General features: G+C 44.5%; 1 protein-coding gene across 1 annotated transcript in view; it reads left to right on the top strand.

Annotated features, from left to right (window-relative positions):
* LOC137629700 (S-phase kinase-associated protein 2-like) overlaps positions 1–26,812 on the top strand; it is a 59,308-nt gene that overhangs the window by 9,463 nt on the left and 23,033 nt on the right. Inside the window, 5 exon segments of the mRNA XM_068361258.1 lie at positions 5,272–5,470; positions 13,380–13,497; positions 22,928–23,155; positions 23,860–23,967; positions 25,878–26,058. Of these exon segments, the coding sequence (XP_068217359.1) occupies positions 5,272–5,470; positions 13,380–13,497; positions 22,928–23,155; positions 23,860–23,967; positions 25,878–26,058 (834 nt within the window).

Below are 26,812 nucleotides of genomic sequence, written 5' to 3'. Positions count from 1 at the left end.
AACCGCTCAGCAAGCGCAACCCTTGGGTTCAACCACTCATGCTAGGAGTCAGCCTCCTCCACCCATGCGCCTTCCTTCTGCTTCGTCTTTTATTCAGCCTTTGCAGTCTGAGCCTCAGGTTTTCCCTCAACAGTTACTTGAAGAGGAAACCACTAATATTGTTCCTACTCGTTCTGACTCTGCTGTTCAGCATTCTTGTCCGATCTCTTCGCTACACTCTGGTGATGAGGCGTCTGATGATGAGGCGGCACACCTGGATCCCTCGTCAGACGTGGATGAATCCAAGCCTTCTCCACAGTCTATTGACTTTCGTAAGGTCTTGGCTCTGCTTAGGGAGGTTTACCCAGACCACTTTGTCTCTGCTATTCCCCGCTCTCCGCCATCTGAGTTTTCGCTGGGCATACAGCAAGCTAAGTCCACCTATACTAAGCTAGTCCTAGCAAGGTCCTCTAAGAGAGCGTTAAGGATCTTAGGGGAGTGGCTGCAGACTAAGCAACACCTTGGCAAAACTTCTTTCATGTTCCCTCCGACTAAGCTCACTTCGAAAGCGAGCGTTTGGTATGCCACAGGAGAAGCACCAGGCTTGGGAGTACCTGCCTCTGCCCAGGCTGACTTCTCAAGTCTGGTAGACTCGCCTCGGAGAACTGCAATGAGGCGCTCTAAGGTTTGCTGGACCTTCTCAGACCTTGATCACTTACTGAAGGGAGTATTTAGAGCATTTGAGATGTTCAACTTTCTAGACTGGTGCCTGGGGGCCCTCAGCAAGAAGACCTCTCCTGCGGACAAGGATTCTGCCATGCTATTAATGTCCTGCATGGATAAGGCCATCAGGGATGGATCTGGTGAGCTTGTGTCGATGTTTGTATCAGGGGTTTTGAAGAAAAGGGAACAGCTGTGTACCTTCCTTTCCTCCAGCATTACACCTTGTCAAAGGTCACAACTCCTTTTTGCTCCGCTCTCGAAGTTCCTCTTCCCCGAAGAGCTGGTTAAGGACTTGTCTGCTGCCCTGATACAAAAGGACACACACGATCTTGTAGCCTCATCGGCTCGTAAGTCTAAGGTTGCTACCTCAGTCCCCAAGACTTATCGCTCCCCAGTGGCTGATACCCCTGCTACGAGGTTCATACCGCCCTTTCGTGGTAGAGCCCCCAGCCGAGGAAGCTCCCGTCCAGACTCTTACAGGAGCAAGTCTAGGAAAGGCTCCAAGACATCTAAAGGGAAAAACTGACTCTCCGCATCTCCAGACAGCAGTAGGAGCCAGACTCAAGATCTTCTGGCGAGCCTGGGAGAAGAGAGGTGCAGACGCCCAGTCTGTCAGTTGGCTGAGGGACGGTTACAGGATTCCATTCTGCCTCAAACCACCTCTGACCACATCTCCCATCAACCTCTCTCCCAACTACAAAGAAGAGGACAAGAGGCTAGCATTGCACCAGGAGGTGTCGCTACTTGTGCAGAAGAAGGCAGTGGTTATAGTCCGGGACCATCAATCCCCGGGCTTCTACAACCGTCTCTTTCTTGTGGCCAAGAAGACAGGAGGTTGGAGACCGGTGCTGGACGTCAGCGCGCTCAACGCGTATGTCACCAAGCAGACGTTCACGATGGAGACGACGAAGTCGGTCCTAGCAGCGGTCAGACAGGAGGACTGGATGGTCTCGTTGGACTTGAAAGATGCCTACTTTCACGTTCCTATTCATCCAGACTCCCAACCTTTCCTGAGATTCGTTTTTGGAAAGGTTGTCTACCAATTCCAAGCCCTGTGTTTTGGCCTAAGCACAGCTCCTATGGTGTTCACTCATCTGATGAGGAATATAGCAAAATTCCTACACTTATCGGACATCAGAGCCTCCCTCTACTTAGACGACTGGCTGTTGAGAGCCTCCACGAGTCGTCGCTGTCTGGAGAATCTCAACTGGACTTTGGACTTAATCAGACAACTGGGTCTGTTAGTCAACATAGAAAAGTCTCAGCTCATTCCCTCCCAATCTATTGTGTACCTGGGAATGGAGATTCGGAGTCAGGATTTTCGGGCTTTTCCATCGGCCCCCAGGATAAGCCAAGCCCTAGAGTGCATCTTGAGCATGCTGAAGAGGAGCAGTTGCTCGGTGAGACAGTGGATGAGTCTCACAGGGACCCTTTCATCACTGGCCCTGTTTGTCGAGCTAGGGAGACTCCACCTCCGCCCTCTTCAATTCCATCTTGCAGCTCATTGGGACAAGGGTTCGACTCTCGAAGCAGTCTCTATCCCAATCACCCAAGAGATGAAGACCACTCTCCTGTGGTGGAAGAACAATCTCCTTCTCAGGGAGGGCCTATCGTTGGCTATTCAGACCCCCAATCTTCATCTCTTCTCAGATGCATCGGACTCGGGCTGGGGTGCGACCTTGAACGGACGGGAATGCTCGGGAACGTGGAACGAGGAACAGGGATTGCTCCACATCAACTGCAAGGAGCTACTAGCAGTTCATTTAGCCCTGCTGAACTTCAAGTCCCTCCTGCTAGGCAAAGTGGTGGAGGTGAACTCAGACAACACCACAGCCTTGGCTTACATCTCCAAGCAAGGAGGGACCCATTCGAGGAGCCTATACGAGATCGCAAGGGACCTCCTCATTTGGTCAAGAGGTCTAAACCTCACTCTGGTCACGAGGTTCATTCAGGGCAATATGAACGTCTCAGCAGATCGCCTAAGCAGAAGGGATCAGGTCATTCCCACGGAATGGACCCTCCACAAGAGTGTGTGCAACAGACTTTGGACCTTGTGGGGTCAACCTACCATAGATCTGTTTGCCACCTCCATAACCAAGAGACTTCCGCTGTACTGTTCCCCTGTTCCAGACCCTGCAGCAGTTCATGTGGATGCTTTTCTACTGAACTGGTCCCATCTCGACCTTTACGCATTCCCACCGTTCAAGATAATAAACAAAGTTCTGCAGAAATTCATCTCGCACGAAGGGACACGGCTGACGCTGGTTGCTCCCCTTTGGCCTGCAAGAGAATGGTTCACAGAGGTACTTCAATGGCTAGTCGACATCCCCAGGACTCTACCTCTAAGAGTGGACCTTCTACGTCAACCTCACGTAGACAGGTTACACCCAAACCTCCACGCTCTTCGGCTGACTGCCTTCAGACTGTCGAAAGATTCGCTAGAGCTAGAGGCTTTTCGAAGGAGGCAGCCAGTGCGATTGCCAGAGCAAGAAGGGTTTCCACTCGTAGAGTCTACCAATCTAAGTGGGAAGTCTTCCGAAGCTGGTGTAGAGCCAATTCAATATCCTCTACCAATACCTCTGTGACCCAAATAGCTGACTTCCTTCTACATCTTAGGAATGAGAGATCCCTTTCAGCCCCTACGATTAAAGGGTATAGGAGTATGTTGGCTTCAGTTCTCCGCCACAGAGGTTTGGACCTTTCTTCCAACAAGGACCTTCAAGACATTCTTAAGTCTTTTGAGACGTCTAAAGAGCGTCGTCTATCCACTCCAGGCTGGAACCTAGACGTAGTCTTAAGGTTCCTTATGTCACCTAGGTTCGAACCTCTCCAGTCAGCTTCCTTCAAGGACCTTACCCTCAAGACTCTTTTTCTCGTCTGCCTTGCAACAGCTAAGAGAGTCAGTGAGGTTCATGCCTTCAGCAAGAACATTGGTTTCACGACCGAATCTGCAACATGTTCTTTTCAGCTCGGATTCCTAGCAAAGAACGAACTTCCTTCACGTCCTTGGCCTAGATCGTTTGAAATACCTACCCTCTCCAACATGGTAGGTAACGAACTAGAGAGAGTTCTTTGCCCTGTCAGAGCTCTCAAATATTATCTTAAGAGGTCTAAACCTATTCGAGGACAGTCAGAAGCCTTATGGTGTGCCATCAAGAAACCTTCGAGGCCCATGTCCAAGAACGGGGTTTCGTATTATATAAGGCTTCTGATTAGAGAAGCCCATTCTCACTTAAAGGAGGAAGACCTTGCATTGCTGAAGGTAAGGACCCACGAAGTAAGAGCCGTAGCTACTTCGATGGCCTTTAATAAAAACCGTTCTCTGCAGAGCATAATGGATGCAACCTATTGGAGGAGCAAGTCAGTGTTTGCATCATTTTATCTTAAAGATGTCCAGTCTCTTTACGAGAACTGCTACACCCTGGGACCATTCGTAGCAGCGAGTGCAGTAGTAGGTGAGGGCTCAGCCACTACATTCCCTTAATCCCATAACCTTTTTTAACCTTTCTCTTGAATGCTTTTATTGTTGTTTTTATGGTTGTTACGGTAGGCTAAGAAGCCTTCCGCATCCTTTTGATTTGGCGGGTGGTCTATTCATTCTTGAGAAGCGCCTGGGTTAAAGGTTTTGTAGAGGTCCTTTAGTAGGGGTTGCAACCCTATATACTTTAGCACCTTTGGGTTGATTCAGCCTCCAAGAGGAACGCTGCGCTCAGTAAGGAAGACGAACTTAAAAAAGAGGCAGAGTAACGGTTCAATTTGACTTCCTTACCAGGTACTTATTATTTCATTGTTATTTGAGATAACTGTTATATGAAATATGGGATACTTAGCTATCCTTTAATCTTGTACACTGGTTTTCACCCACCCCCCTGGGTGTGAATCAGCTACATGATTATCGGGTAAGTTTAATATTGAAAAATGTTATTTTTATTAGTAAAATAAATTTTTGAATATACTTACCCGATAATCATGATTTAATCGACCCTCCCTTCCTCCCCATAGAGAACCAGTGGACCGAGGAATAATTGAGGAGGTGTCAACAAGAAGTACTTGAGTACCTGGCCACAGGTGGCGCTGGTAAGTACACCCCCTTCTAGTATTGTGATAGCTGGCGTATCCCTCCATAGAATTCTGTCGGGCAACGGAGTTGACAGCTACATGATTATCGGGTAAGTATATTCAAAAATTTATTTTACTAATAAAAATAACATTTTTCTTTACTAATACAAACCTGTAGCTATTCATATAAATTGGCCCGCCATCACCTGTCCCCCAGTAAGTTCTGCCTGCAAGCAAAAAGTGACATGGTTCATTGAACCGTGAGTAGATACAGGTGGTTGGGTAGCCCCAACCACCCCTTACCTACCCACTATTAGTGGTTAGGTAGGGTTGCTGCCTTCCGGCTCCGCTGAAAGTAATATCCAATATAAATAGCTACAGGTTTTTATAAGCTAGGGAAAAATACAAATTATCTCCAAATTTGTCATTTTTATTTCTAGAATTTTTAAAAATTTTATATTAGATATGGATAGTACTGTCTTCATCTTTTTTTTTTTCTTTACTTCATAGGAAACATGCCCAGGACAAAGAGAATATTAAAGATGGCAAGTGCAACAGATGGAGCCTGAATGGAGACGTTGATTCAAATCCCCCTCTCTTAGAAGACATGGGTCTCTCAATCCTTGAAGATGAAGAGGCTGCAGGAGCCCCTACGCCAACTCCTCCAACAACAGAAAACTGTTCTAGTAACCTTCCCCCATGTCCAAAGGTAAATGAACCATTTTTATTTAATTCAGTATTTGTTCAATTTGACTTTAAGAGGTATCAGATGATTTGATGCAGATATACAGTATTTGCTGATTAGATTCAGATTGGAAAGGAAAACTGTACTTTGTTCCGACACATAAAAACCTTACGCCATTGAATAGGGATTATATTTTCAGCAAAGCTGAAACTAGCCTTAAGACTTATAGTGAGGTGGAACTACCCCACCTCTAGTTAGCGGGGGTGGGTGTAGAGGGGGTAGCCAGCCATCCTGCTCACACACACACACACACAACTGTTATCTAGTCACTTTTTACTTTTTGCTCGGCGAGAGTAGACATACGTCTCTCTTGCCTCTCCAACTTTTTTCTAGCTTTTGAATAGCTTCTTATTTGTTCTTTTTCCTTATTCCATGATTCCGAGAGCATTTCTGTTATCTTCAACACTCTCTACCTCTTCTCCTCCGTTTTAAAGCTACAGCGTAGGAACAAAGGCAGGGGTAAACTGGGCCTTTGGGGGGTTCCAGTCGGGGGCATCCCCTCGGACTTACCCTAGATATGAGTTGTTCCGTAACCGAAATACAAACCACGCTATTTACATTGGGTTTACCTTTCGGCGTAGCTGAAATGACGAGCCAATGGTTTTTAACAAGGGTTAACTACCCCCGCGCTAGTTAGCGGGGGTAGGGGAAGGGATAGCTTGCTACCCCTCCCCCCCCCACACACCGGTGATTTGCTTCACTTCACTTTTGGCTCCGGCGATGAACAGATGTGTCTGTCCATCGTCCTCGTTGACAGCGGTAAGTCCTCCAGGGTAGGCAAGGCTCCTAAAGGGAGCGGCCGCGGCCGCAAACACTAGGAGTGGCAATCCCCCCGCGTGTCCACCTGTGGGGGGATGCCTTCGACGTTGCGTGCACAGGTGGCAGCAACACGGGGCCGATGCTTGGACGGTTTCTGTGATCGGCCAAGGCCATCGCGTCCCGTTCATAACATCTCAACCTCCCCTGACAGCGAATCCAGTGTCGTTGAGCTCCTATGCCATGGGATCGGTAAAGGGGCTAGCCCTTCGGGCAGAAGTCGAGACCATGCTCAAGAAGGATGCTCTCCATGAGGTCGTCGACAGCTCCCCAGGCTTCTTCAGTCGACTCTTTCTTGTAAAGAAGACGTCTGGAGGCTGGAGACCTGTCATCGACCTCTCGGCTCTGAACGGGTTTGTCAAGCAAACTCGGTTCAGCATGGAGACAGCGGACACAGTCAGACTTGCGGTGAGACCTCTAGACTTCATGTGCACACTGGATCTAAAGGACGCGTACTTCCAGATCCCAATCCATCCGTCTTCCAGGAAGTACTTGAGATTCTGCCTTGATGACAATACCTACCAGTTCAAGGTGCTGTGTTTCAGTCTCTCCACAGCACCTCAGGTGTTCACCAGAGTGTTCACTCTGATTTCATCTTGGGCGCACAGGAACGGCATCCGTCTCCTTTGTTATCTGGACGACTGTCTGATCCTAGCAGACTCGGAGTCGACCCTTCTTCGGCACCGAGACAGGCTTCTGGGTCTTTGCCAGGATCTGGGGATCGTGGTAAACCTCGAGAAGTCCTCTCTGCAGCCGTCCCAACGACTGGTTTATCTAGGTATGTTGATAGACACCAATCTCCACAAAGCCTTTCCATCAGACGACAGGATCGCAAGGCTGAGGAGGGTGGCGGAACCCTTCCTCAGTCGAGAAGAGCTTCCCGCCCAATCGTGGTTGCGTCTCTTAGGTCACCTCAGGATGAGATCCCTGCAGTGGCGGCTCAAGTCCCGGTGGAATCAAGGATCCGATTCCCCGGACGTACAGGTCCCGATAGGATCTTTAGAACTGACGGACCTGCGGTGGTGGCTGGTCGACGAGAACCTGCGAAAGGGAGTGAGTCTTCTCGTCCTCCCCCCGGATTTGACACTGTTTTCGGACGCGTCAAAAGAAGGGTGGGTGGCGCACGTTCTGAACTAGAGGACCTCAGGCCTTTGGTCAGAATCAGAAAAGTGCCTGCACATCAACCTGCTAGAGTTGAAGGCTGTCTTTCTGGCTCTTCAACAGTTCCAACGGACCCTGGCGGGTTACTCCGTGGTGGTGATGAGCGACAACACCACTGTAGTGGCTTATATCAACAAGCAGGGAGGCACTTTTTCGCAGCAGCTATCCCATCTTGCAGTAGAGATTCTGAGGTGGACCGAAGTCCACTCGATAACACTATCAGCTCGCTTCATTCCTGGCAAGAGGAATGTGCTCGCCGACAGTCTGAGCAGGGCTTCGCAGATAGTGAGTACCGAGTGGTCTTTGGATCCTCAGATAGCCAACAAAGTCTTGACTTTGTGGGGTTCCCCGACCGTGGACCTGTTCGCGACAGCGTTGAATTTCAAGCTGCCTCTGTACTGCTCCCCAGTCCCGGACCCCATGGCTCTCTGGCAAGATGCTTTCCAGCAACGGTGGGACAACATCGACGTGTACGCCTTCCCACCGTTCTGTCTGATGAGAAGGGTGCTCAACAGGACCAGACTATCGGTCAACTGTTCGATGACTCTGGTAGCTCCGCTATGGCATCACGCGGAATGGTTCCCGGACCTTCTGCAGCTCCTGACGGAGCTCCCGAGAGAACTTCCTCCATGACACGAGCTTCTCAGACAACCCCACTCCAACATCCCTCACTTGCCGTGGCCTCGCTTCGGCTTCACGCCTGGAGACTGTCCAGCGTCTCCTCACGGAGAGAGGCTTTTCGCAACAGGTTGCGGAGAGAATGTCTCGGCACCTGCGAAAGTCCTCTGAGGGAGTCTACCGGGCGAAGTGGAGAGTCTCTTGTGGTTGGTGTCGTGGGAGGGGTATCTCTCCACTCGATGCCACTATTCCAGCAATAGCGGAGTTCCTCGTATATCTGCACGAGGAAATGCGCCTTTCTGTCTCGGCAGTGAAAGGCTATCGCTCAGCCTTAAGCTTGGCTCTCAGGCTGAAAGGCATGGACATTTCTTCCTCGCTAGAACTCTCTCTACTCATACGTAGCTATGAGCTTAACTGCCCCCAGTCGGAAGTGAGACCTCCTCCTTGGAACGTGGTTCGGGTCCTCAGGGCTCTTAAGAGACCTCCCTTCGAACCATTACGCCAGGCCTCTGATCGCCACCTGTCTTGGAAGACGGCTTTCCTGCTCGCTTTGGCTTCGGCCAAGCGAATTGGTGAACTTCATGGTCTCTCGTACGACATCGCCAATTCTAGGGGACGGGGGGAGGTAACGTTCAGGTTCGTCCCTGAGTTTGTTGCCAAGACTTAGAATCCGGGGGTGCCGGATCCACGATTCGACTCTTTCAGGATCGCGAGTCTCCGTTCTGTAACAAGCGACCCAGCCCAGCTGCTACTATGTCCAGTGAGGTGTCTGAGGTACTACTTGAAGAGAACAGCTGCAGTCCGTCCTCAAGTGCGAGCATTGTTTGTAAGCACAGGCAGGACGAAGAGGAGGGTCACCAGGAACACCATCTCGGCTTGGATTCGAAGGGTTATCCACCACGCCTTGAATCCAGACCTTCCTCCGTCACGTCGCCCGAGGGCACACGACGTCAGGGGCGTTGCTACGTCCCTGGCCTTCAAGAGAAACTTCTCTGTGACGCAGGTGCTTCCAGCTGGGGTCTGGAAGCGTCAGACGACCTTCACAGCCCACTACCTGCAGGACGTGACCCACAGGAGCCTCGATACGTTTTCTATCGGCCCTGTGGTGGCTGCACAATAGCTGGTCTAACCTCAGGCTCCTTTTTGGACAAGTAGCAGTAGGTTGAGGGCGTTGTTACCCGGTTTTAGTCTGCGTGAATGAAAGAGTATGTCTGACCCTTATTTCTTTCTTCATCCTCCCCTCTCTTGGGGAAGCAGCATCCTGGTCTCCGCATAGCTGACCTCGACCTCTGCAGGTAACCCATGCTTCCTTGTGCTCCTAGTATTAAGCTTAATACTGTCGCGTCCCCCATACCCTGACGAGGTGGTATTGGGAACGTCCTATCCTAGATTCCTATTCAAAGGTTTCAAGGTCAACTTCATTGGATGAGTCACACTTTCCTCCACACACAACTTATGTAGGCCACTCGTTCCTAGCGAAGCAAGGAACTTGTGAGGTGCAGGGGCTCCTTCTCTCAAGTGCTACTCACTGGGGGGCGGAGTCCCCGGGCAAAGCTAACTAGCGCGGGGGTAGTTAACCCTCGTTAAAAACTATTGGCTCATCATTTCAGCTACGCCGAAAGGTAAGCCCAATGTAAATAGCTAAGGTTTGTATGGTTAGGAAACATATAAATTATCTCCGAATTTGTCATTTTCGGCACGTTTCGTAAGTAGCTCTCCATGCCGACCTCTAACTTGAGCAATGCTTGTTAACAGGAAGCAGAGATCCCTGCCCAGGTGTTCACCTCCTGTGTTAGTTTGTTTCCCTTGCGAGGGATAGCCCCTTCACCTGCCACTGTTCGGCAATCTTCCTGCTCACCCCACTGAGCAGGCCTCGTCAGCAGTGTTGTCTCGTTAAGCGATTCGGCTAGCCCATCATTTTCGCCTCACTAGCAAGACACATCATGCCCAGTGACACATCTGCAACTCCCAGCAGAAAACCCATTGAGAACTTCCCTTACAACACGATCTACTCGAACAAGCACAGGTGACCATCTCTCTCCAACTTTAGCTCCTGGTCTCGAACATTGGGAGGCCAGTGCTCTTTCCCTTAGGTAATATAAATGCTCTTCTTTTTTCCACATTTGATAGTTTTACAAGTTTGGACATCTTTATATTAGATGGCTCAGTGCTTATGTTCGATGGACACACAATCTATCTGTAGTTCTGATACCCCTGTCTCTCCTTTCTCTCTGGATTATTTTATGTTAGAATAACATCATCAACTTAATGAGCCACTTTGGTAACTTGGTCTCTGTATTGCCCATGTAATTACTACAGTGATGCCTCAGGATACGAAAGTAATCCGTTCAGGATACGGTTTCGTATCCTGATTTTTTCGTATCCTGAGTCGCGTTTTACATGTAAATAGCCTAATCCGTTCCAAGCCTTACAAAAAGTCACCTTTTCTTTCATAAACACGCTAAACTGTAGTAATAAACATGCAATGCAGCCATTTCTACCATTCAGTAATTAACCCAACCGTTAAAAACAGCCTAATCCATTCCAGAAACCACCATGAGATTATTCAATAATGTAATTATAGCCTAGTTATCCCCTCCAAGCCCTAAGAAAACGGTCCATTTTCTTTACTACTGTATAAAAGTTACGGTACTGTATGTAAAGCATTTGGATCAGTGAAGATGTATTGTTACCTGTACACCTAAATTAAGGGTTGATACCCTGAAAAAAAGGTACTGTACTCTCCGCGACGAGTTGGGATCTCGTAAGCTTTTCGTATCCTGAAAATTTTTTCGTATACTGGGGCATAAAAATCTTTGTATCGCTTTTCGTATCCTGAATTTTTCGTAAGCAGAAACTTTCGTATCCAGAGGTATCACTGTATAAGCGTATGGGTAGATTAGTATTGATTCTGTTTTGGAACATGTTATAAAATAACCTAAGTTATGATGAATGGGAAATGCATAGCATTTAAAAATAACTCATCTTCACTTTCTATAAACACGTTTCATATACTGGGTCATTTTGCAGCCCCACTAATCACAGTTTTGTGAATCAACTTTGTCTGGTCTGACCACTTTTTATGAATAATCTGCACAGGAGATGTTTGGCTATCTTTTGAGGTCCTCCACAGCTGTTTACCAGACTAATTTGGCTATCTGTGTTTGGTGTCAGAATGGATATTTCTCTTGTCAGAGTAAGCACAGGTCATGGATTTCCTTGTCTTCTTTTACCGAGAGAAGCATCTCGCAGTCGTGGCTGTCAAAGGCTACGGCTCACCCTTGAGTATGGTCTTCTGACTGAAGGGAATAGACCTCTCTGCTTCTGGGAATTTTCTATGCTTGTGAAGAACTTCGAGCAGTCTTGTCCACCCCTGGATCTCGGCCCATGGAGTGAGATGGGAACTTGGTCCTCAATGTTCTTGTTCGTACCCCCTTCAAACCTTGGAGGAGGTTGTCAGACAGAGATCTGACTCTCAAGACTGTCTTTCTGCTAGCTTTAGCACTGGCAGAGAGAGTTGCACGGTCTTTCTTATGTTAGGATGGAAGGAGTTCAGTTTTACTTCGGTCTTCGTTGCCAAAACCCAGAACCGGGCTGTGCATAACCTCAAGTTTGAGTCCTCCTCCATTCCTTTCCTTCAGGTGTCAGGTGTGTCCTGTGATGGCTCCGCATTGCCCTCTGAAAATGACCCAACACCTTATGCCTGAGTGTAAGAAACTTTTCATTAGCATTGGTAGGTCCAATAGAGAGGTGTCAAAGAATACGGCCACTTTCTGGCTTCGTGATACGATCTGTAGAGCTTATGCCTCTGCCGACGTGAGAGTCGAGGTGCTAGTTAGAACCAGAGCTCGCAGAGTCAAGGGTATTGGTACTGCCCTACCCTGTGGGAGAAACTTGTTAGTGGGCCAAATGTTCAAAGCCTTTGGAGAAGGCGGACCACCTTCATGGTCGTTTACTTGCTCAAGTACAGTATACCCACAAGTCCCTTGACACCTTTGTGCTTGAACCCGTGGTGGATGCTCAAGTAGTTGTGTAACCGGCTCAGTTCCCACACGGTACAAGGATACATCTCATCTATAATAACGTGTAGGTGTAAGTCTGGAATGAACGGTAATATGACTGGTTCTTCTCTTTCATTCTTCTCTCCCCCCTCTCAGGGACAAAGCAGTCTAAACGTTACGTGGTCGGACCAGTTGCCGGTTAAGTTTCACTTCAGAGCTTGATTCTTTAAATCTAAAGAAATATATCTCCCGTCCCCCTTAAATGGATCTTATACCAACCCAATTAATCATCATACTTATTATTAGCTTCCAGCTGACGTCTCCTTCAGGTACATACTATATTTGTATGTATAGCCCAAGTCCTATCAAGCTTTCATCCATGTGAAAGTCAGATAGGTGGTTGCTGGTGTCATTGGTTTGCTTCTCCATAGATCAAGCAGTGATCACATCCAAATTGAAAAAATTAATCTTCCAGTTTGGGTTCTTAGGTACTTCAACTCACCAAGTAGTGAGTCTTCCTAATTAAAGAATAAAGGTTTGGATGACACTTAGGAACAAATGACAAATTTTAAAGTAATTTGTATTCCTAGCCATACAAACTTGAGTCACTCAATCCAACTTCCCTCCTTAACCACCAATCTCAATCATGGGCCAAAAGGTCAAAAGTGAATGCTCCAGCAGGAGAGGAGGTGGGGCTTTTTGCCCTGCATATCTGGATAAATGCTTGTTATCATACATAAACAACTGATTCCAGCTCACACTGAAACCATCTTCATGATTAAAGGATCCAGGTCTGTAGGGCCAGGAAGAATACAAATTACTCAAAAATTTATCATTTTTTAAAAACAATTAACATTTGTCCTATCTTTGTAAACCTGGGTCCTTTAAGTTGAACTACCTGCCTAATCCATCCCGCAATTCCTAGGTGAAGGTCAAAGTGACTACTCAGTGAAATGGCAATGGGCGAGGGCTCCCCCTGCTACCATGCCAGTAACTGCCTACGCCTCGTTTAAAATTTCAAAAACAGTTTTCAGCCTCGCTGAAATTTTACTCCTATTAAAAGACTAATTGTATAGTTAGGAAAAATACAAATTATTTGAAAAAAAAAAAATTTTGATATGCAATTTCATTTTGAAAATTTAATTTTTTAATTAGGATTTTTGCTTTTGAAGTAGACTCATAATTGATCCTGTTACACAGTTTCATAGTGCAGTTATAGAATGTACTACTTATGCATTGTTTGGATAGCTTCAAGTTTAATCCTTGTTTTCTCTTAGGTTCTCCAGCCATGTAATCAGAACGTCCCTAGTAATGGGCCATGTTTTAATGAGGATTCCATGAGTGATGAATTTATGGTATTCAAGAGAAGAAGACTGGACACCATATGTGGTGATGGTAGGTTTCATAGTTATTGCCTTCGTCAAAATCAAACATTTTTCAATATTAATCTTACCCGATAATCATGTAGCTGTCAACTCTGTTGCCGACAGAAATCTACGGTCGGGATACGCCAGCGATCGCTATACAGGTGGGGGTGAACACCACAGCGCCATCTGTGGTCAGGTACTCTAGTACTTCTTGTCAACACCACCTCAATTTTTCCTCTGTCGTGCCTCCGGCTAGACCTACATGGATACGCTGTTGATTCTGGAGTTATTGCTCACGATTTGGTGATGTATTTGCTCTAGAGTTTAGCCTTCGCTATTCAGGAAGCTATATCATTAGCTTAGCAAGTTTTTGGAATTAATTTGATTTAATTGTTGATTTAATTTTGGTACGAAGAGAGTATGAACTCTCTTTCACTTTTAAATGGCCGACCCTTCCCTTAGACGGAAGTGTTGGTGTCGAAGAGAGTATAGACTCTCTTAATTTTGCTTAACAAAGTTATAGAATTATTTTATATCTCTCCGCCTTTTATAGGCCTCTTTGATTAACTTCCTTTTATTATAAACTTATTTAAATTAATTTTTATATTTGTTTATATTCGACCTTTCCTAATAGTAGGCGGTCTTTTCTTGGTACCGAAGTTAATTAACTTTGAGCCCGTCATTTCGTTTTTACCTGTTAACATATTATGCTATTTTAATGTTTTTGAAAGAATTTCTTTGATAGTCTTGTACTGTTTTCAAAGTTGAACTAACGTTTTGTTTTGTCTCTGCAGTTGTTGACGTTCAGAACGTTCAACTTGCGCTCTATCGTTACGATAGAGAGAGAGTCTATCACGGTGTCACGTTGCAGTAAGAGTAAACCGATTCTAGCGTTTTGTTCATTCTTTCTTAGCTTAAATGGTTCTATTCTAATAAAGGAACTTTTTATTTGGGAAACCTTTCAGTTTTTTTCCTTTAACAATAATATGTTTTAACGATATATATAATTGGGCTCTTCTCTCAGATGCTAAGTCAAGAGAGAGAGAGAGAGAGAGAGAGAGAGATAGAGACGGAGGGAGAGAGAGGAGGATAAACGTTTCGTTCAAGCGAGTAACGTTGTTATCGTTTTTGTTCTTCTCCCTAGTCTCTTTAGGGGAAGAAGGTAAACGTTTCTAGAGTTTTATTCTTGTTCTCAGACTTTATGCGGTGAGAGATTTTAAACATAGTTTATTTGATCTAGTGTTTAATCTCTTTTCCAGCCACTGAATTATTTATCTTTCATTATGTTTTTCTGTTACATTGTAATACTGTTTTCGCAATTACTAACTTTTAATGAAGGATAGAATTGCGTGTTTCAGGTACAAACCACTTAAAGTTTCGAGTTCAGTGAAATAAGTGCAAACAGAAAATCAAAAGTGATAAAGTGATAAGCGCAAAGTTTTACAGTGTTGCGTTCGAGGGTTCGTCTGTTCGTGCCAGTTGTTCGCCTAGTCTGGGACCTCGTACAAGCTCCCAAGCCCAGGGGAGAAGTAATGTCGAAGGACTTATGGGTTCAGCAGGCCTTGATCGACGAACAGACGTTTCCCTCCGTGGTTTCGGGTGTAACCAACTCACGTAGCCGACGTGATCACCCCACCCACACAAAGACGAGAGAGCCCATTTATTCCTCGTCTGCGGAAGAGGTTTCTCGCAGAAACCATGGACCAAATCTTGCAGCTTTTAAGTGCAAGTCGGTCCCTTCCGCGCAAGTCCAACTCCTAGGTGGTGCCATTAGCACTGGGTCAGTTCGGACTTGCTGCAGTACGACAACTGCACACCTCCCAGAGAGGCAAGGTGGTATCGCAACAGACAGTAACTCCGTCTGTTGCCGCACCAGCTGTTTTAGACCCTCAGTTTCAACGGACAGTAGCTCCGTTTGTTGTTGTCTTTCTTAAACTCTAGTGGTCTATGCTGCTGACAATGCAGTCTCAGCTTGCGGTGTTGATGCAGGAGTTTCAGGCAGAGAAGGTTAACACACCTCCTCCTGCGAGCGCTCCTCCACCTCTACCCAGTCCAGCCTGCCAGACGTATGATGTTGAGGTTCCTCAAGCTACCTCCATGCGTGAGCTGCCGCATTGGGAGTTGCCAGATACCAGCTCTGTGCAGCAACCTCCACTTTCCTTGAGGCAGGAGCCTCTTGCCACGCGGCAACCTCCTCAACACTTGAGGCAGGAGCCTTATGCTTTGCAGCAACCTCCTCTACCCTTGAGGTAGGAGCCTAATGCGTTGCGACTACCTCCTCCATCCTCGAGGCAGCTACCTCTTGCGGTGCGACAACCTCCACCATCCTCGAGGCAGCAACCTCAACTCCACCTCTGCGCAGTCCACCCTGCCAGACGTATGAAGTTGAGGTTCCTCAACCTACCTCCACGCGTGAGCTGCCGCATTGGGAGTTGCCAGATACCAGCGCTATGCAGCAACCTCTCGCGTTGCGGCAACCTCCACCATCCTTGAGGCAGCAACCTCAACTCTTGCGGCAGCCACCTCCACTCTTGAGGCAAGAATCTCAACTATTGAATGGGCTCTCGTGGCATGGTTGGTTTCGACCTGGCCTTTCATTAGAAGGGGCTAGCGTTCGATCCCAAGTATGAGGTAGAAATTTATTTCTATTTGAACACGATGTTGTGTTGATATTTATCCATATTGACTCATTAGGGGTAATTTGAATGAATTACTACCAATTGTGTCACGTGGTGGCCCGGGGAAATCTGGTAAAACTCGCTGGTTAAGAGACTGATGTCTCACCAGGTAAATCCTCGGACAGCTAGATTAGTGTCAGGTTCAAATTTTTTTAAAAAATCCTCCTCTACCCATGAGGCAGCCGCCTCAACCCATGAGGCAGGAGCCTCATATTATGCGGCATCCTCCTCAACGCATGCGGCATAAGCCTCATCCCTTGCAGCTTGAGCCTCATCCCATGCAGCATGAGTCTCATACCATGCAGCATGAGCCTCATCCCATGCAGCATGAGCCTCATCCCATGCAGCATAAGCCGCACGCCATGCAACATGCTCTGCTTACCTTACAGCATGCTCTACATACAGCATGCTCTGCATACCTTACCGCATGCTTCTCAGTCACACATCTTTGGTTGTTGCCAACTCACTAGACTGTCAAGCAGTTTCATACGTTGCCTTCTAGTCTGCTGCTTTTGCACCAGTGAAACCCTCACTGAAAGAACTTAGCTTTTCTCGGATATGGTTCCTGTAGATGAGAAAGTGCTATTCTCCCTCCTTCTGATTTTCCCTTGAGGACTCTGTCATTTGGAGAGGAGCCTTTAGCTGCTTAGCCTCCTATGGACTTTTATTTAAGCATAGCATGCTTCCAGGGAGGGTAATGGTTCCACTTCAGTCGCTAACCCCGTCTGTTACCACACCTGCTCCCATAGACCTTGAGCTGTGTTGCAAGACATGCAGTCCAAGCTTAGTCCTTGTTAGAGGATTTTTTGTTTACGGAGTCAGTGTGTCACTGGGAAGACGTTCAACAACCAGCAGAAGTGTCTTGTTGTGACGCAGTGCGGCAACCTCAGCAACCCGATAAGGAGTTGTCTGTACGACCCAGACAGTCTAGACAGCTTCGGGTTGTCACTGTACTTCCTCGCTTCCCCATGGTTGACAGTTCACAGACTGTGCAGCAGTACCATGATCTTGTGTCCGGCTCCGTCAGACGACTAGCTTTTAAGAGCTCCCACAAGTCGTCGCTGTCTGGAGATTCTCAGATGGACTATGGATCTGACCAAGGAACTGGGCCTCCTGGTCAATTTTGAGGAGTCCCAGCTCGTCCCATCCCAGACCATTGTCTACCTGGGTATGGATCTTCAGAGTCGAGCTTTTCGGGCTTTTCCGTCGGCCCCAAAGATATACTAAGCCCTAGATTGCATCCAGAGCATGCTGAGAAGGAACCGATGCTCAGTCAGGTAGTGGATGAGTCTAACAGGGACACTTTCATCGCTGGCACTGTTCATCGAGTTAGGGAGACCCCACCTCCCCCCCTTCAGTATCATCTAGCGGCTCACTGGATAAAGGACATGACGCTAGAGACGATCTCAGTTCCTGTTTCCGAAGAGAGGAGGTCTACTCTCACGTGGTGAAAGAACAGCTTTCTTCTCAAGGAAGTCTACCTTTGGCTGTTCAGAAACCCGACCGCCGTCTCTTCTCTGACGCATCAGACACGGGCTGGGGTGCGACTTTGGACGGACAGGAATGCTCGGGAACATGGAATCAGGAGCTAAGGACACTTCACATCTATTGCAAGGAGCTGTTGGCGGTTCATCTGACCTTGATAAACTTCAAGTCCCTCCAGCTTAACAAGGTGGTGGAGGTGGACTCTGACAACACCACAGCCTTGGCTTACATCTCCAAGCAGGGAGGGACTCATTCGTGGAAGTTGTTCTAGATCGCAAGGGACCTCCTCATCTGGTTAAAAGATCGAAAGCTCACGCTGGTAACGAGGTTCATTCAGGGCGATATGAATGTCATGGCAGATCGCCTTAGCCGGAAGGGTCAGGTCATCCCCACAGAGTGGACCCTTCACAAGAATGTTTGCAGCAGACTTTGGGCCCTGTGGGGTCAGCCAACCATAGATCTGTTCGCTATCTCGATAACCTAGAGGCTCCCGTTGTATTGTTCTCCGATTCCAGACCCAGCAGCAGTTCACGTGGATGCTTTTCTGCTGGATTGGTCCCATCTCGACCTGTATGCATTCCCGCCGTTCAAGATTGTCAACAGGGTACTTCAGAAGTTCGCCTCTCGCAAAGGGACACGGCTGACGTTGGTTGGCTCCGCTCTGGCCCGCGAGAGAATGGTTCATAGAGGTACTGCAATGGCTGGTCGACATTCCCAGGACTCTTCCTCTAGGAGTGGACCTTCTACGTCTACCTCACGTAAAGAAGGTACATCCAAACCTCCACGCTCTTCGTCTGACTGCCTTCAGACTTTCGAAAGACTCTCAAGAGCTAGGGGCTTTTCGAAGGAGGCAGCCAGAGCGATTGCCAGAGCAAGGAGGACATCCACTCTCAGAGTCTATCAGTCTAAAGGGGAAGTCTTCCGAAGCTGGTACAAGGCCAATGCAGTTTCCTCATCCAGTACCACTGTAACCCAGATTGCTGACTTCCTGTTACATCTAAGGAACGTAAGATCCCTTTCAGCTCCTACGATTAAGGGTTACAGAAGTATGTTGGCAGCGGTTTTCCGCCACAGAGGCTTGGATCTTTCCACCAACAAAGATCTACAGGACCTCCTTAGGTCTTTTAAGACCTCAAAGGAACGTCGGTTGTCCACTCCAGGCTGGAATCTAGACGTGGTCCTAAGGTTCCTAATGTCATCAAGATTTGAACCTCTCCAATCAGCCTCTTTTAAGGACCTCACAAAAAAAAAAAAAAAAAAAAAAAAAAACTTTTCCTCGTGTGCTTGACAACAGCTAAAAGAGTAAGTGAGATCCACGCCTTCAGCAGGAACATAGTTTTCACATCTGAAACGGCTACATGTTCCTTGCAGCTCGGTTTTTTGCTAAAACGAGCTTCCTTCACGTCCTTGGCCTAAGTCGTTCGAGATCCCAAGCCTGTCCAACTTGGTGGGGGACGAACTGGAGAGAGTACTTTGCCCAGTTAGAGCTCTTAGGTACTATCTAAAAAGGTCATAACCTTTACGAGGACAATCAGAAGCCTTATGGTGGGCTATCAAGAAGCCTTCTCTTCCAAGGTCTAAGAACTCAGTTTCTTACCTATTCAGGCTCCTGATTAGGGAAGCACATTCTCATCTGAAGGAAGAAGACCTTGCTTTGCTGAAGGTAAGGACACATGAAGTGAGAGCTGTGGCTACTTCAGTGGCCTTCAAACAGAACCGTTCTCTGCAGAGTGTTATGGATGCAACCTATTGGAGAAGCAAGTCAGTGTTCGCATCATTCTATCTCAAAGATGTCCAGTCTCTTTACGAGAACTGCTACACCCTGGGACCATTCGTAGCAACGAATGCAGTAGTAGGCGGGGGCTCAGCCACTACATTCCCATAATCCCATAACCTTTTTAACCTTTCTCTTGAATACTTTTTATGGGTTGTACGGTCGGCTAAGAAGCCTTCCACATCCTTGTTGATTTGGCGGGTGGTCAATTCTTTCTTGAGAAGCGCCGAGGTTAAAGGTTGTGATGAGGTCCTTTAGTATGGGTTGCAGCCCTTTATACTTCAGCACCTAAGAGTCGTTCAGCATCCTAAGAGGACCGCTACGCTCAGTAAGAAAGACGTACTTAATAAAGGCAGAGTAATGGTTCAAGTCGTCTTCCTTACCAGGTACTTATTTATTTTATGTTATTTTTGAATAACTAATAAAATAAAATACGGGATACTTAGCTTCTGTGTTAACATGTATGCTGGTCTCCACCCACCACCCTGGGTGTGAATCAGCTACATGATTATCGGGTAAGATTAATATTGAAAAATGTTATTTTCATTAGTAAAATAAATTTTTGAATATACTTACCCGATAATCATGATTTAATTGACCCACCCTTCCTCCCCATAGAGAACCAGTGGACCGAGGAAAAAATTGAGGTGGTGTTGACAAGAAGTACTAGAGTACCTGACCACAGATGGCGCTGTGGTGTTCACCCCCACCTGTATAGCGATCGCTGGCGTATCCCGACCGTAGATTTCTGTCGGCAACAGAGTTGACAGCTACATGATTATCGGGTAAGTATATTCAAAAATTTATTTTACTAATGAAAATAACATTTTGCGTAGGGTATGTACAGTATTCACCCCTGCCTGTTTAATCTTTGTTAGTTTTTTTTATGTATGTGAGCAACTTTACACAAAAACTACTGTACCTATTTTGACAAAACTTGGTAGGCATGTTTGGTATAACCTTAGGGTGAATCTGTAACATTTGGATAGAATACATCAAAGTACAAGCATGCAACAGTGCTTTGAAAATAATCACAATGTTAAGTAAATGGCAAATATTTTGTTAGTTTATTTTTTGTGTTGTGAACAACATTACACAAAACTATTGAACCAATTTCAAGAAAACTTGGTGGACATGTGCATCATGACCCAAGGAGAAATCCATCAGATTTTGAAGAGAATACATCGATGTACAAGTACACAATGGAGTTAGGAGCAAATTAAGACTGCTTGGTATGGCGAAAGTATGCTCTCTACTGAGTGCCCCTCTAGTTGTTATATGACTTTGGCAAAATATTTTTTAGGATGATTATTGTTAGTCATATATATTTATTCATTACAACCCTATTAATTACACTTTGCCTTTCCTTTATCAATGGAGCACAGTTGCACCAACCTTATACACATGTCCTTTGTTGTCTAGTCTTGGGTAGGGCCATAGCCTCTTGGCCTTCCACTGTCTCAGATTAGAGTTCTCTGGCTTGAGCCTACACTCTGGCACACTATTTCTCTTCCTCTTTTGATTTTTTGAAGTTTTAATAGTTTATATATGAAAGATTAATTTAATGTTACTTTTCTTAAAATATTTTATTGTGGTTATTTATTTATTTCCTTGTTTCATTTCCTCACTGAGCTATTTTTTCCCGTTGGAGCCCTTGGACTTAAAGCATCTTGCTTTTCCTACTAAGGTTGTAGCTTAGCTTGTAATAATAGTAATACTACAGTATATATGTTCATTTTTTCAAAATGCCTCCACTGCCAGTCATTCTTATCTTTGACTGCATGGAGTATCCACATATTTATGTACTCAGGATTTGGTGTCTAGATTATTTATACCCTGGGGCCTTTATATGTCATCATTCATTTAATTTTGTGATGGATTTTTCTTTTTATTGGTGTGGTTTAACATTTGTATCACCTGTTTTTTTGTAATTTCTGTTTTGTTTTTTGCCTCAGAGGCCTGAAATTCATTGCCATATTGAGTGTTGCTGTAAGTGTCCTACTGTTGTGTGATTTTGTGTATTTATTTGAGTGTTTTTCAATTAGTGTTTTGTTTATTTACCATGAAATTTTACATTAATTTTCATTTGGGTAAGGTAATGTGGGAGGGTGGGCTGTGGCACCCTAGCAGTACCAGCCGAACTCGGTCGAGTCCCTTGTCAGGCTGGGAGGAACATAGAGAGGAGATGTCCCCTTTTTTGTTTCATTTGTTTGATGTCTACTACCCCCAAAATTGGGGGAAGTGCCTTGATATATGTATGTATGTAAAAGTATTGTGGTCTTTTTGTGTAATAATTTTTCCTAGTTTAGTGAAAGATTGTAATTGGACCTTTTGTTCTCAGTAACATGTTGCTTTTGGCTCTCCTCTTGCCCATGTCTCAGGCCTTAATGTAGGAGGTTTCGAAGTTTGGTGGAGAACAGGATAGTAGTTGAGGTTCAGGGGTTCTCCCCAGGTTTTTATCATTGGCCATTTTAGTGCCAAAGCTGTAGCATTCCGTCACTAATAAAAACCTTTTCTCTCCTTATTATGGAATATACTTTCGGCACAACTGGAAGACTATCCATAAGAATTTTAACAAGTTATGACTACCCACCACTAGTTAGAGGGGTTAGTACCGGATACGCCGCTCACACTTACCTGTGTTCTATAGTCACTTTTGCTTTTGGCGGGAATGAGGACGTTCCGGTCTCTCTCCCGTTACCAACTGGCCTTTGACTTTCCTCATTCAGGAATCTTCCTGTATGCTGTGTGTCTGCTCGTAGAACTTGTGTTATCAAGTGTTGGGAGTAACCATTCTCCTAGAGGGGGAGATTGGTAGGCTGCAAAGGTCTTAAGGTATTCTGCTCCTTTAGGGTTTTCCTCGAAGCGAAGAAACTGTAATTCCTTAGTCGACGGTGATCACTCCTCTTTAACTCTGCCCACTCACTCTCCTCAGGAGGACGGCTGAGTAAGAGTGATGGATGCTCTAGAAGAAATGCACCAATAGAGTGTGGGACCCCCGGACAAGCCACAGGTGCAAACATTGTCGCTTTCCTAAATGAAGCAGTGGCATCCACCACCGGGGGAGTCTCAAAACCTTTCCTTTTGGGTTATCACTGCCACCACATCCTTCTTTATGAGCCATTGTGCATTGATAATTGATAAAATAAATGAAAAAAATAAGAAATGATTGGAACTATGTTTTGCAGGTCTGAACTGGGCGAGAGCTATGCATTAACTGGGTTGGTCGTCTTTATCTTGAACGTATCTTTCTCCTTGTCCAAGTGTCTCAAATTCTTTCAAGTTTGTTCAATCTCTGGTACAAAAAAATATTTTTAAATTTTGTTCAATCAACGAATTGTTTGAGTTTTGGGGCATAAGATCCCCAAGGCATTACTGTACCCTATCCTTTGTCCTGGTTTACATGTATTTAAAGTTTCCTTGTATTTTATGTTTAGTATATCTTATTTGATTTGTAGCGTAAGTTAATGACTAATGTTTTCATGTGCTTAATTTTTTCTTTCTTTCTTTTTTTTCGCCAGACAAATTCAATAGGATGACCGATGAAGTAATACTGGCTGTGTTCCGTTGGCTGCCCAAGTTTATGTTGGCTAGATGTGCTCAAGTTTGTAGAAGATGGAAAAGACTTTCATTTGACGAGAGTCTTTGGAGAAGACTGGATCTTGGTGGAAAGTCCTTGAAGCCTGGTGTTGTCGGCCGCGTTATTTTGAGGGGTGCAAGCATTCTTCGACTGGCAAAGGCAGAGGTTAGTACCTGATCTCTCTCTCTCTCTCTCTCTCTCTCTCTCTCTCTCTCTCTCTCTCTCTCTCTCTCTCTCTCTCTCTCTCTCTCTCTCTCTCTCTCTCTCTCTCTCTCTCTCTCTCTCTCTCTCTCTCTCATAAGGCAGACTATATGGTAAGTATGAATACTTCAATGCAATCAAGATCAATTTATATTTCAGTTTCTCATTTCCTTTTATTTGGGCTTATTGAATAACTGTATTCAGCAACTTTAATCCTTGAACTTTGCAAAATTCCAAAATTGTTCCTCCCTACAGATTATTTTTTATTGCTGTTGTTACCCGTAGCAGCTTCATTGAATATTAAGTTGTAGTGGCATGTATATTTCCTGTGTTGACTTGAAACTTACTTATAATGTAACTGTAAATTTTCTTTCTTTCATTTGTGTGAATTCCCAAATGTTCTCTGCCCTAATTGTATAGTACTGTACTGGAATAAGTGATAGGAGAAAGTCCCATTTCTCGAACAGATTTAATTTCTCGAACAGATTTAAAAGAGTCACTGGGAGCAAAAGGTGGAATATTTGAGAGGTTTTTTAAGTGAAGTCTTAATTATGCGAACAAAATGTTATTGTTGAATTGGAATGAGAGAAAGCAATTACTGAAACTATTGGGGTGAGCTTTTTCCATTGTCTATTTTGCTTCTTTAATACTAATGCTGTGTTTTTATTTCAGATTAGCAGTCCTATATTTCTCCTCAATTACATTATCTGCCAAGCCTTCCTCCAGTTCGAAGTAGATTGCAGTACTTAGATCTCAGTATGGCAGCAATTGAGACTCAAGGTAAGATTGAAGTTGTTTTCATGTTTCCATCATAGCTTTGTTTTTTAAATTGTACATAAGTCATTTTCATGTATGTTTTCACGCAAGCCTCTCCCCAAATCAGGCTATATAAGAAATGAGTTTCTCCAGTCTCTTCTGTCTTCTACAGTTTCTTCTTTAATTCCCAGCTGGTCTAGATATTCATCTATGACCATTATCTACGGTTTCCTGTACTCTTCTGGAGGTCTTAGTCCCACTGCACATATCTTAAGCTTTTCTTTCATGACAGATCATCATTGAGGTCTTGGTCTATTTTCTACATTTCCTCATTCATAACAGGATTTTCTTATCACACTGGCTATGTTACTAGCATCTCGTTATTAAATATTTACGAAGAGTACAGGACGTATGGGGACTCCAGCATGGAAATTGAAATGTGTCAAGATAAACCAAGTACCACCTGATTCCTCATTCAGGAAAAGCAAATAGGGACTATTGTGAGGGCACCTTAAGGAATAGTCATCTTGTGGCAGAAAAGGTGACTCATGAGTGTCAGGCAGAGCTCCGTTTACATAAGGAAAATCAGGTAGTCTACAGATTTACTCATTTTAGAGTATGACCTCAGGTCAGTGGGAAAAATCAGCTGTCTCCTGGCAAAATGGGAAAGTTAAGGTTTGAAGACCTGGGAATTGAAAGTGTGGGTTAGATTAATTGTCTCCTGAAAATGGAGTCAGTAACCAGGAACGTATCTATCATGTACTGCACCTTCAGAGCTACACTATGTTGTGTGGTTCAAGTGTTCACTACTCGACTTTGGGTTCTGTAGCTACATCAGGTTTTTTGGCAAGTTATTCTATTTGTTATGGATTTAGGGTCTGGCTCTGAAGTAAAGAACCTGGTTAGACTTCCTTTTACTGGTATTTTATCTTATGCACTAAGGACAACTTTGAAGGTCAGGAATGAAAGTTTGCAACTTATTTTCATTCTCAAGGTTTTATGGTTTGCCTTTCTATAAGTTTGTTGCTGCGATTTTCTGCTTGCGAGTTTCATTCTTCAATTTAATTCAATAACCAGCATTACCACAGATATTTTCCTGCCTTTAGGAACAATTTACTAGGGAGAATTTACAAGATATAAAGTATTTATCCTTATGACTTCTCTGCAATTCATTACATTTATGAAAGATCTTTTCTCTCCATCAGTAACCGAAACTAGTGGAGAAACTCACATGATTACTTTCAGATGCATTTCTAGTGGCACAGGTCTGATTAAGAAGGGCTTGCAATAGGAGAAGGAAGGAAGCAGAAGTTTAGTTACAATTGAACTGGGACTTTGAATTAATATTCAAATAAACTGTAAAACTGGGGTTGGGAAATAAAATCACTTTTGAAATTAGTTATTCTAGAGACCCTTTTAATTATTTAATTGGTTATATCTTTATGTTATGAGTATATTATGACATGAGTGCTGAATAGTTAGCAGGGATTGGTGATGAAGTTGTGGAGTGAGTGAGTGTGTGTGTGTGTGTGTGTGTGTGTGTGTGTGTGTGTGTGTGTGTGTTTTTGCCAGGATCAGATTCCAATATACTTTAGTTTTATTACAGTACAGGATATTCCTTGCTATTGTGTATCTTACATTTAATTTAAGGTATGATTACATTTCTTAAGTGATTGTATACTGCAGATAAGGTTTTACCTTACTAAACTTTTAATATTATTTCTTTGATAGTATAATAAATTTGCTTTTATGAGTGAGTTCATTGAATATTTTTAACTATAAACACTGAATTTTGTCTCCTTATTTAACAAAACTCATAGTTAACTATGTATTTGTAATAGCATTAATTGATACGAGTCCCAGAAGGAATTCGGTATCTTTAGTCCAAAGCAAATGCAAAATCCTAAATCTTACATCTATAATTTTCTTTTCAGCTTTGGAAGAACTGCTGAGTGTCTGCTTTGAGCTCAAGAAACTTAGTTTAGAACATTGCACAGTTTCCAAGACAATTTGCTCCCACATTTCAAATAATGTTAAGCTGGAGACACTTAACCTAGCTATGGTGTATGGGCTGAGTCATTCCTGTGTAACCCCTATGCTAACAAAGTGTAAAAAGTAAGTCAAGGAAGCTTTGTTTTATTGGTTTTCACAGTCGTCTTTAGCCATGTTTTTTTTACAAGGTACCAGCTGATTTTTGCAGTGTTTTTAGTTTGTTCTTTTCATAGTCAGCAGCTATACAAAGTTATATTTATTTGTGGTAAACCCTTTTTTCTTGTTTACCATTTATGAGTTTCAAGATAATTTTCTTTTCATATTCTAAGGAATATTTTGTAAAACTAGTTGTAGCTAAATGATTTTATATTGTTATTTAGAAGCTGAATGACATTACATTTTCCAAGTATGTGTGTAACTAGGAACAAAATTATAAGGACTCATTGAAGTTAACACACAACAGAAATTTCTCAGTTTTTTATAGTTATTTTTTTCAGATATGACAAGGGATTTATACATTTTATTTGCACATGAAAATGTGCAATAAATTTTCTTTCTAGTGAGATGTATATTGTTGATATATATGACTTATTACATATGATAAATGCAGTTGGACCCTGCCCGTCATAAAGGTTGGGTAACAGATACCTGCGAACGATTGCTGTCCCCATGCGATAACACTACTCATAACTTAAGATACCACGTCACTTTGTGGTTGCATGCTTAGCACCACCCCTTAGCAAACTTTATAGCAAAGATAAGCTGATGAAATATTTACTCTACTTTGACAAATTTTCATTGCCAACTCACTGCCATCTTGAGGTCTATTATTGGGTCGTGAGTCACAACACACTTGAAGAAACCCTGGTACATAATT

Source organism: Palaemon carinicauda, chromosome 37, assembly GCF_036898095.1.
Source record: "Palaemon carinicauda isolate YSFRI2023 chromosome 37, ASM3689809v2, whole genome shotgun sequence".
Lineage (NCBI taxonomy): Eukaryota > Metazoa > Arthropoda > Malacostraca > Decapoda > Palaemonidae > Palaemon > Palaemon carinicauda.
The sequence above is the reverse complement of the archived record's forward strand: the minus strand, read 5'-3'. Positions and strand labels throughout refer to the sequence as shown.